This window comes from Carcharodon carcharias, assembly GCF_017639515.1.
Source record: "Carcharodon carcharias isolate sCarCar2 chromosome 38 unlocalized genomic scaffold, sCarCar2.pri SUPER_38_unloc_5, whole genome shotgun sequence".
Taxonomy (NCBI): domain Eukaryota; kingdom Metazoa; phylum Chordata; class Chondrichthyes; order Lamniformes; family Lamnidae; genus Carcharodon; species Carcharodon carcharias.
In genome coordinates, this window is record NW_024470809.1 from 508,439 (window position 1) to 518,660 (window position 10,222).

The window sequence follows — 10,222 nt, forward strand, 5'->3', positions numbered from 1 at the left end:
CCCCCCGCTCTCCCCCACCTCCCCATGCTCTCTGCCATCTACTCCCCCTCTCTCTTCCCATCCAAACTCCCTGCTCTCCCTCTCTCCCCCCCTTCTCCCTTATGCCTCCCTGCTTTCCCCTATTTCCCCCACTCTTTCCCATCTCTCACAGTTTCTGCCCTCCTCTCCCCTTCTGCCCTCCTCACTCGCTCTGCCCCGCTCTCCCCATCACTCCCTCACCTGTCCTGCCTCAATATTCCCGTCGCTGTGTCCTCTTACACACCCAGACTTTTCAATCCAGCTTCTCCGGAGTATTTTTGTATCTCGCTGTTCCCATCTCTCCCTGTCTTGGTATTCCTGTATTCTAGTGTTGCTGTCTCTCCCTGTATTCCGGTATTCCAGTCTCTCCTCAGTATTCCTGCATTCTGGTGTTCCTGTCTCTCCCCCGTTTCCCTGTATCCCAATATTCCTGTCTCTCCCGGTGTTGCTGTCTCTCCCGGTATTGCTGTCTCTCCCCAGTTTCCCTGTATCCCGGTGTTCCTGTCTCTCCCGGTATCCCTGTATCCCAGTATTCCGGTCTCTCCCCGATATTCCTGTATCCTGGTGTTCCTGTCTCTCCCCGATACTCCTGTATCCCAGTGTTCCTGTCTCTCCCCGGTATATCCCGGTATTCCTGTCTCTCCCCGGTGTCCCTGTCTCTCCCCGGCGTCCCTGTCTCTCCCCGGCGTCCCTGTCTCTCCCTGGCGTCCCTGTCTCTCCCCGGTGTCCCTGTCTCTCCCCGGCGTCCCTGTCTCTCCCCGGGGTCCCTGTCTCTCCCCGGCGTCCCTGTCTCTCCCCGGCGTCCCTGTCTCTCCCCGGCGTCCCTGTCTCTCCCCGGTGTCCCTGTCTCTCCCCGGTGTCCCTGTCTCTCCCCGGTGTCCCTGTCTCTCCCCGGCGTCCCTGTCTCTCCCCGGCGTCCCTGTCTCTCCCCGGCGTCGCTGTCTCTCCCCGGCGTCCCTGTCTCTCCCCGGTGTCCCTGTCTCTCCCCGGCGTCCCCGTCTCTCCCCGGCGTCCCCGTCTCTCCCCGGCGTCGCCGTCTCTCCCCGGCGTCGCTGTCTCTCCCCGGCGTCGCTGTCTCTCCCCAGCGTCGCTGTCTCTCCCCGGCGTCCCTGTCTCTCCCCGGCGTCCCTGTCTCTCCCTGGTGTCCCTGTCTCTCCCCGGCGTCGCTGTCTCTCCCTGGTGTCCCGGTCTCTCCCCGGCGTCCCTGTCTCTCCCCGGCGTCGCTGTCTCTCCCTGGTGTCCCGGTCTCTCCCCGGTGTCCCTGTCTCTCCCCGGCGTCCCTGTCTCTCCCCGGCGTCCCTGCCTCTCCCCGGCGTCCCTGCCTCTCCCCGGCGTCCCCGTCTCTCCCCGGCGTCCCCGTCTCTCCCCGGCGTCCCCGTCTCTCCCTGGTATCCGGAGCTAATGACTGTGCTTCTGTAGGTGACGAGGCAGATCCAGGAGCACGAGCAGGATTCTGCCCTCCGGGAGCAGATGAGCGGCTACAAGCGGATGAGGAGACAGCACCAGAAGCAGCTGATGGCCCTGGAGAATAAGCTGAAAGCTGAGATGGACGAGCACCAGCTGAGACTGGGCAAGGAGCTGGAGACCCAACGGAATAACTTCGGAGCTGAGTGCGAGAAAGTCTGCAAGAAGCAGCAGGCGCTGCTGGAGAAAGAGGTGAAGCAGGGGGTCGGGGGGAGGGGAGGGAATGGGGAGAGAGGGAGGGGTGTGGAGGGAGGGAGGGAGGGAGGGGAGGGAGGGAGGGGAAAGCAGGGAGAGAGAGAGCAAGAGAAAGAGGGACGGGTGAGGAGAGGGAGGAGGGTGGGGGGAGGGGGTGTGGAGGGAGGGAGGGAGGGGGTGTGGAGGGAGGGAGGGAGGGGGTAGGGAGGGAGGGAGGGGGTGTGGAGGGAGGGAGGGAGGGGGTGTGGAGGGAGGGAGGGGGTGTGGAGGGAGGGAGGGAGGGGGTGTGGAGGGAGGGAGGGAGGGAGGGGTGTGGAGGGAGGGAGGGAGGGAGGGGTGTGGAGGGAGGGAGGGAGGGGGTGTGGAGGGAGGGGGTGTGGAGGGAGGGAGGGAGGGGGTGTGGAGGGAGGGAGGGAGGGAGGGGGTGTGGAGGGAGGGAGGGAGGGAGGGGGTGTGGAGAGAGGGAGGGAGGGGGTGTGGAGGGAGGGAGGGAGGGAGGGGGTGTGGAGGGAGGGAGGGAGGGAGGGGGTGTGGAGGGAGGGAGGGAGGGGGTAGGGAGGGAGGGAGGGAGGGAGGGGTGTGGAGGGAGGGAGGGAGGGAGGGGTTGTGGAGGGAGGGAGGGAGGGGGTGTGGAGGGAGGGAGGGAGGGAGGGGGTGTGGAGGGAGGGAGGGAGGGAGGGGGTGTGGAGGGAGGGAGGGAGGGGGTAGGGAGGGAGGGAGGGGGTGTGGAGGGAGGGAGGGAGGGGGTGTGGAGGGAGGGAGGGAGGGGGGTGTGGAGGAGGGAAGGAGGGGGTGTGGAGGGAGGGAGGGAGGGGGTGTGGAGGGAGGGAGGGAGGGGTGTGGAGGGAGGGAGGGAGGGGGTGTGGAGGGAGGGAAGGAGGGGGTGTGGAGGGAGGGAGGGAGGGGGTAGGGAGGGAGGGAGGGGGTGTGGAGGGAGGGAGGGAGGGGGTGTGGAGGGAGGGAGGGGGTGTGGAGGGAGGGAGGGAGGGGGTGTGGAGGGAGGGAGGGGGTGTGGAGGGAGGGAGGGAGGGGGTGTGGAGGGAGGGAGGGGGTGTGGAGGGAGGGAGGGAGGGGGTGTGGAGGGAGGGAAGGAGGGGGTGTGGAGGGAGGGAGGGAGGGGGTAGGGAGGGAGGGAGGGGGTGTGGAGGGAGGGAGGGAGGGGGTGTGGAGGGAGGGAGGGGGTGTGGAGGGAGGGAGGGAGGGGGTGTGGAGGGAGGGAGGGAGGGGGTGTGGAGGGAGGGGGTGTGGAGGGAGGGAGGGAGGGGGTGTGGAGGGAGGGAGGGAGGGAGGGGGTGTGGAGGGAGGGAGGGAGGGGGTGTGGAGGGAGGGAGGGAGGGAGGGGGTGTGGAGGGAGGGAGGGAGGGAGGGGGTGTGGAGGGAGGGAGGGAGGGGGTAGGGAGGGAGGGAGGGGGTAGGGAGGGAGGGAGGGAGGGGGTGTGGAGGGAGGGGGTGTGGAGGGAGGGAGGGAGGGAGGGGGTGTGGAGGGAGGGAGGGAGGGGGTGTGGAGGGAGGGAGGGAGGGAGGGGGTGTGGAGGGAGGGGGTGTGGAGGGAGGGGGTGTGGAGGGAGGGAGGGAGGGGGTGTGGAGGGAGGGAGGGAGGGAGGGGGTGTGGAGGGAGGGAGGGAGGGAGGGGGTGTGGAGGTAGGGAGGGAGGGGGTGTGGAGGGAGGGGGTGTGGAGGGAGGGAGGGAGGGGGTGGGCTGCGGGAGGGTTCTGGGGGACGAGGCTGACCAGACAAGCTGGCCCAGGCTGAACCGGGAACCTGCTTCCCACAGGGAAAGGCGTCGGGAATAGACGAGAGGAAGTTCCAGCAACACATCCTGAGCCAGCAGAAGAAGGAGCTCAGCACCCTCCTGGAGTCCCAGAAACGGCAGTACAAACTGCGCAAGGAGCAACTCAAGGAGGTGAGGGAGGGAGAGAGGGGGGAGTCTGCCCCGGGGAGAGAGGGGAATGTACCCCAGGGAGAGAGGGGGGAGTGTACCCCGGGGAGAGAGGGGAATGTACCCCAGGGAGAGAGGGGGGAGTGTACCCCGGGGAGAGAGGGGAATGTACCCCGGGGAGAGAGGGGAATGTACCCCGGGGAGAGAGGGGGGAGTCTACCCCGGGGAGAGAGGGGAATGTACCCCAGGGAGAGAGGGGGGAGTGTACCCCGGGGAGAGAGGGGGGAGTGTACCCCGGGGAGAGAGGGGGGAGTGTACCCCGGGGAGAGAGGGGGGGAGTGTACCCCGGGGAGAGAGGGGGGAGTATACCCCGGGGAGAGTGGGGAGTGTACCCCGGGGAGAGAGGGGGGAGTGTGTACCCCGGGGAGAGAGGGGGGAGTGTGTACCCCGGGGAGAGAGGGGGGAGTCTACTCCGGGGAGAGAACCCCGGGGATATGGGCGGGAGTCTACCCCGGGGAGAGAGGGGGGAGTGTACCCCGGGGAGAGAGGGGGGAGTCTGCCCCGGGGAGAGAGGGGAATGTACCCCGGGGAGAGAGGGGGGAGTCTACCCCGGGGAGAGAGGGGGGAGTCTACTCCGGGGAGAGAGGGGAATGTACCCCGGGGAGAGAGGGGGGAGTCTACCCCGGGGAGAGAGGGGGGAGTGTACCCCGGGGAGAGAGGGGGGAGTCTACTCCGGGGAGAGAACCCCGGGGATATGGGCGGGAGTCTACCCCGGGGAGAGAGGGGGGAGTGTACCCCGAGGAGAGAGGGGAGAGTCTACCCCGGGGAGAGAACCCCGGGGATATGGGCGGGAGTCTACCCCGGGGAGAGAGGGGGGAGTGTACCCCGGGGAGAGAGGGGGGAGTGTACCCCAGGGAGAGAGGGGGGGAGTGTACCCCGGGGAGAGAGGGGAATGTACCCCGGGGAGAGTGGGGAGTGTACCCCGGGGAGAGAGGGGGGAGTGTACCCCGGGGAGAGAGGGGGGAGTGTACCCTCGGGGAGAGAGGGGGGAGTGTACCCCGGGGAGAGAGGGGGGAGTGTACCCCGGGGAGAGAGGGGGGAGTGTACCCCGGGGAGAGAGGGGGAGTGTACCCTCGGGGAGAGAGGGGGGAGTGTAGCCCGGGGAGAGAGGGGGGAGTGTACCCTCGGGGAGAGAGGGGAATGTGTACCCTCGGGGAGAGAGGGGGGAGTGTACCCCGGGGAGAGAGGGGGGAGTGTACCCCGGGGAGAGTGGGGAGTGTACCCCGGGGAGAGAGGGGGAGTGTACCCCGGGGAGAGAGGGGAGTGTACCCCGGGGAGAGAGGGGGAGTGTACCCTCGGGGAGAGAGGGGGGAATGTACCCCGGGGAGAGAGGGGGGAATGTACCCCGGGGAGAGAGGGGGGAGTGTACCCCGGGGAGAGAGGGGGGAGTGTACCCCAGGGAGAGAGGGGAGAGTGTCCCCGGGTTACACTCCCCACTCTCCCCGGGGTAGAGAGGGGGGAGTGTACCCCAGGGAGAGAGGGGAGAGTCTACCCCGGGGAGAGAACCCCGGGGATATGGGGGGGAGTCTACCACGGGGAGAGAGGGGGGGAGTGTACCCTGGGGAGAGAGGGGGGAGTGTACCCTGGGGAGATAAGGGGGAGTCGACCCCGGGGAGAGAGGGGGCGGAGTGCACCCTAGGGAGAGAGGGGGGAGAGTGTACCCCGGGGAGAGAGGGGGGAGAGTGTACCCCGGGGAGAGAGGGAGGAGTCTACCCCGGGAAGAGACGGGGGAATCTACCCCGGGGAGAGAGAGGGGAGTCTACCCCGGGGAGAGAGGACCCCGGGAAGAGGGGGGGAGTGTACACCGGGGAGAGAGTGGGGAGTATGTACCCCGGGGAGAGAGTGAGGAGTGTGTATCCCGGGGAGAGAGGGGGGGAGTGTACCCCGGGGAGAGAGGGGGGGAGTGTACCCCGGGGAGAGAGGGGGGAGTGTACCCCTTGGAGAGTGTACCCCGGGGAGAGAGGGGGAGTCGACCCCGGGGGAGAGAGGGGGGAGAGTGTACCCCGGGGAGATAGGGGGGAGTCTACCCCAGGAAGAGAGTGGGGAGAGAAGGGGGAGTGTACCCCGGGGAAAGAGGGGGGAAATCTACCCCGGGGAGAGAGAGGGGAGTCTACCCCGGGGAGAGAGGGGGGAGTGTACCCTGGGGAGAGTGTACCCCGGAAAGAGGGGGCAGTGTACCCCGGGGAGAGAGTGGGGAGTGTGTACCCTGGGGAGAGAGTGAGGAGTGTGTACCCCGGGGAGAGAGTGAGGAGTGTGTACCCCGGGGAGAGAGTGGGGAGTGTGTACCCCGGGGAGAGAGGGGTGAGTGTGTACCCTGGGGAGAGAGGGGGGAGTGTGTACCCCGGGGAGAGAGGGGGGAGTGTGTACCCCGGGGAGAGAGGGGGGAGTGTGTACCCCGGGGAGAGAGGAGGGAGTGTGTACCCCGGGGAGAGAGGGGGGAGTGTGTACCCCGGGGAGAGAGGGGGGAGTGTGTACCCCGGGGAGAGAGGGGGGAGTGTACCCCGGGGAGAGTGGGGAGTGTACCCCGGGGAGAGAGGGGGAGTGTACCCTCGGGGAGAGAGGGGGGAGTGTTCCCCAGGGAGAGAGGGGGGAGTGTATCCCGGGGAGAGAGGGGGGAGTGTACCCCGGGGAGAGAGGGAGGGTGTGTACCCCGGGGAGAGAGGGGGGAGTGTCCCCGGGGTACACTCCCCACTCTCCCCAGGGTAGAGAGGGGGGAGTGTACCCCGGGGAGAGCGGACCTGTACTCCAGGGAGAGTTTATTGGTTCTGTTTATTTACCTGCCTCTCTCTCTCTCTCTCCCCCTGTCGCTCTGCTTTCTGCCCCCACAGGAGTTACAGGAGAACCAGAGCACTCCGAAACGAGAGAAACAGGAATGGCTGCTGCGTCAGAAAGAGAACCTGCAGCATTTCCAGGCGGAGGAGGAAGCGAATCTACTCCGGAGGCAGCGACACTACCTGGAGTTACAGTGTCGACAGTACAGGCGCAAAACACTGCTGTCCCGTCACAACCTGGAACAGGACCTGCTCCGGGAGGTGAGGCACAGGCTCGATGGGGCCGGGGAGTCTCCCGGTGGGGTTAACGTCCACATGCTGGACGGTCTGGACTGGGTTTGAGGTCAGGTGAGGGGGATGGAGGGATCTTTGGGGTGAGGGAGACAGTGTGGGGGGCTGAGGGGCAGATTATGCACCTTCCCTACCCCTCGCACACCTTTACCTCAACTCTGTCCCACTGTCAGTATCTCTCCTCCCCCTCCCTCTCACATTCCCTCTCTCTGCTCCCTCCCTCTCATATTCCCTCTTTCCCTCCCTCTCACATTCCCTCTCTCTGATCCCTCCCTCTCACATTCAGTCTCTCCCTCCCTCTCACATTCCCTCTCTCTGCTCTCTCCCTCTCACATTCAGTCTCTCCCTCCCTCTCACATTCCCTCTCTCTGCTCCCTTCCTCTCACATTCCCTCTCTCTGCTCCCTCCCTCTCACATTCCCTCTCCCTCCTTCTCTCTCAGCCCCCTCCCTCTCACATTCCCTCTCTCTCCCTCTCACATTCCGTCTCTGCTCTCCATCTCTCTACTCTCCATCTCTCTCGCTCTCTCTGCTGTCCGTCTCTCTGCTGTCCGTCTCTCTGCTGTCCGTCTCTCTGCTGTCCGTCTCTCTGCTGTCCGTCTCTCTGCTGTCCGTCTCTCTGCTCTCCGTCTCTCTGCTCTCCGTCTCTCTGCTCTCCGTCTCTCTGCTCTCCGTCTCTCTGCTCTCCGTCTCTCTGCTCTCCTTCGCTCTCGCTCTCCCTGCTCTCCTTCTCTCTGCTTTCCATCTCTCTGCTCTCCATCTCTCTCGCTCTCTCTGCTCTCCATCCCTCTCGCTCCCATCTCTCTGCTCTCCATCTCTCTTGCTTTCTCTGCTGTCCGTCTCTCTGCTCTCCATCTCTCTGCTCTCCATCTCTCTTGCTCTCTCTGCTCTCCATCTCTCTTGCACCCCATCTCTCTGCTCTCCATCACTCTCGCTCTCTCTGCTCTCCATCTCTCTTGCTCCCCATCTCTCTGCTCTTCATCTCTCTGCTCTCTGTCTCTCTCACTCTCTCTGCTCTCTGCCTCTCGCTCTCTTCTGTCCATCTGTATTGCTCTCCGTTTCTCTCGCTCTATGGCTCTTTCTCTCCGACTCTCTCTTGCTCTCTATCTCTGTCTCTCTCTCTCTCTCACTTTCTGTCTCTCTCCCTCCATCTCCCTCTTGTTCTCCATCTCTCCCTCGCTCTCCGCCCCTCCCTCGCCCTCTGTCTCTCTCATTTCTGCTCCTGGCCACCTCTCTAAACGCGCTATCCACGATGATCTCAGACTCACGGATGCTCCACAGTGTCTCCAGCCGCCGTTCCAGCTCTGAAACCCGAGCTTCCAGGAGCTGCAGCTGGACACACTTCCTGCACACATGCTGGCCCCGGGCACTGGAAATGTCCCCGGCTTCCCACATGGAGCACGAGGCGCATCCCACGGCTTTGAGCTCTCCTGCCATGATATCCCTTTAAACTAAACCTTTTAAGTCAATTCCTCTCGGGCCCTTCTTTCCTAGTCCTCGTTACTGCAGAGTATAACTGTAACCTCTCTCTCTCTCACTCTCTGCAGGAACTGAACAAGAAGCAAACTCAGAAGGATTTAGAGTGCGCGATGTTACTGAGACACCACGAGTCCACTCAGGAGCAGGAGTTCCGACACCTGAACGTGGTGCAGCGGACGCGGACTGAGCTGATCCGCTTGCAGCACCAGACCGAGCTCAGCAACCAGCTGGACTACAACAAGCGGAGGGAGCAGGAGCTGCGGCAAAAGCATGTGGTGGAAATACGACAGCAGCCCAAGTGTCTGAAAGTAGGTTCCCGGGGGCAGTCGGACGGTGAATGTGAGGGCCTGGGAAGGTCCCTGGAGGACGTCGGCCTGGACTGGGGCCCCGGGGAGGGTCCGAGGGTCGGCGGGTCCCTGGAGGACGTGAGACTGGACTGGGGCCCCGGGGAGGGTCCGAGGGTCGGCGGGTCCCTCCTGGGAAGGTCCCTGGAGGACGTCAGCCTGGACTGGGGCCCCGGGGAGGGTCCGAGGGTCGGCGGGTCCCCCCTGGGAAGGTCCCTGGAGGACGTCAGCCTGGACTGGGGCCCCGGGGCGGGTCCGAGGGTCGGCGGGTCCCCCCTGGGAAGGTCCCTGGAGGACGTCAGCCTGGACTGGGGCCCCGGGGCGGGTCCGAGGGTCGGCGGGTCCCCCCTGGGAAGGTCCCTGGAGGACGTCAGCCTGGACTGGGGCCCCGGGGAGAGGGGCAGTGGGGATGGCCCCCCCTCCGAGGTGCCTTACTTTGAGCTGCAATCGTCTGGGCCTGCCCCCGGCTCCCGCCCCCACCGCCGCCGCCGCCCCCTCCCCTCGGCCCACTCCTTCCCGGACGCCTACGAGGAGGGGCTGGAGCTGCCGGACGTGGAGGACCCGCGCCTGCTGGAGCCGCCCGCCGGGGCCTCGGGTCCGCTGGCCCAGCTGCCGGCAGCCCCCCACCTCCTGGGCGCCTCGCTGGCCCTGCTGGTGGTCTCCTGCCCCGGCTCGCTGCTCCCCTTCGCCCTCGCGGTGGCCCTGCTGGTCCTGGCGCGGGCGGTCGGGGGCCTGAGCGCGCTAGGCCTCGGCTGCCGCCTGTCGCTCCGCTACGTCCCCGCCCTGCTGGGGGCGGCATGCTTCCTCACCTCCCCGGGGCTCTTCCTGCCCCTCTACCTGCTGATGGTGCTGGTGGTCCAGCCCGCCCGCCCCTGGGCCGAGGCCCTGCCCAGGAGAGGCCGCCGGCTCTGGGTGCGGCTGCTGCTGCGCCTGCCCAGGCCGCTTTTCCAGGCCGTCCAGCGCTGCGGCCTGGCCGACGAGCGGAGCCTCTTCTCCCTCTTCCCCAAGGCCGGCCGGGGGCGGCCCAGCAGCCGCCTGCCCGTCCCTGTTCCCACCCCCGGCCGGCGCCGGGCCTCGGCCGGGGGCCTGCGGGCCCGGGCGTCAGGCCTGGCGGCCCGGCTCGCCCGGCGGCTCCGCCGGCGCCTGGCGTCCGCCCTGCTGGGCCGGGCCGCTGCCGTCCGGCCCGACGGGCCCAGCCGCATCCCCCGGCTGCTGCCCAGGGAGCGGCGCCGGGCCGGGGTCCGGCCGAGGCCCGGGGCGAGGCCCAAGGAGCAGGCCCGCAGCTCGGTCCGGCGCTCGGGCGTCTGGATCCCTTAACCGGCCGCGCGCGCGGGCGGGGGGCGCTGACCGGTCCCCCGGGGAGGGAGGGAGACGGGACTGACCGGTCCCCCCGGGGGGAGGGAGACGGGACTGACCGGTCCCCCCGGGGAGGGAGACGGGACTGACCGGTCCCCCCGGGGAGGGAGACGGGACTGACCGGTGCCCCGGGGAGGGAGTGACAGGACTGACCGGTCCCCCGGGGGGATGGACAGGACTGACCGGTCCCCCGGGGAGGGAGGGACAGGACTGACCGGTCCCCCCGGGGAGGGAGACGGGACTGACCGGTCCCCCGGGGAGGGAGACGGGACTGACCGGTCCCCCGGGGAGGGACAGGACTGACCGGTCCCCCGGGGAGGGAGACGGGACTGACCGGTCCCCCGGGGAGGGAGACGGGACTGACCGG

At 67.3% G+C, this 10,222-nt stretch overlaps 1 protein-coding gene across 1 annotated transcript; it reads left to right on the plus strand.

Moving 5' to 3' along the window:
- Window positions 1-1,442: 1,442 nt before the first annotated feature.
- Window positions 1,443-9,816, plus strand: LOC121274836 (serine/threonine-protein kinase TAO2-like). The gene is made up of 4 exons (XM_041182202.1): window positions 1,443-1,674; window positions 3,452-3,580; window positions 6,445-6,648; window positions 8,224-9,816. Exons 1-4 carry the CDS (start codon window positions 1,489-1,491, stop codon window positions 9,814-9,816), a joined length of 2,112 nt encoding a protein of 703 aa, XP_041038136.1. The 5' UTR covers window positions 1,443-1,488.
- Window positions 9,817-10,222: the final 406 nt, after the last annotated feature.

Coding starts and splice junctions, on each gene's coding strand:
- LOC121274836 (XM_041182202.1), top strand. CDS start 1,489: ATGAGCGGCTACAAGCGGATGAGGAGACAGCACCAGAAGCAGCTGATG. Junction 1,675..3,451: donor AGGCGCTGCTGGAGAAAGAG/GTGAAGCAGGGG, acceptor TGCTTCCCACAG/GGAAAGGCGTCGGGAATAGA. Junction 6,649..8,223: donor AACAGGACCTGCTCCGGGAG/GTGAGGCACAGG, acceptor CACTCTCTGCAG/GAACTGAACAAGAAGCAAAC.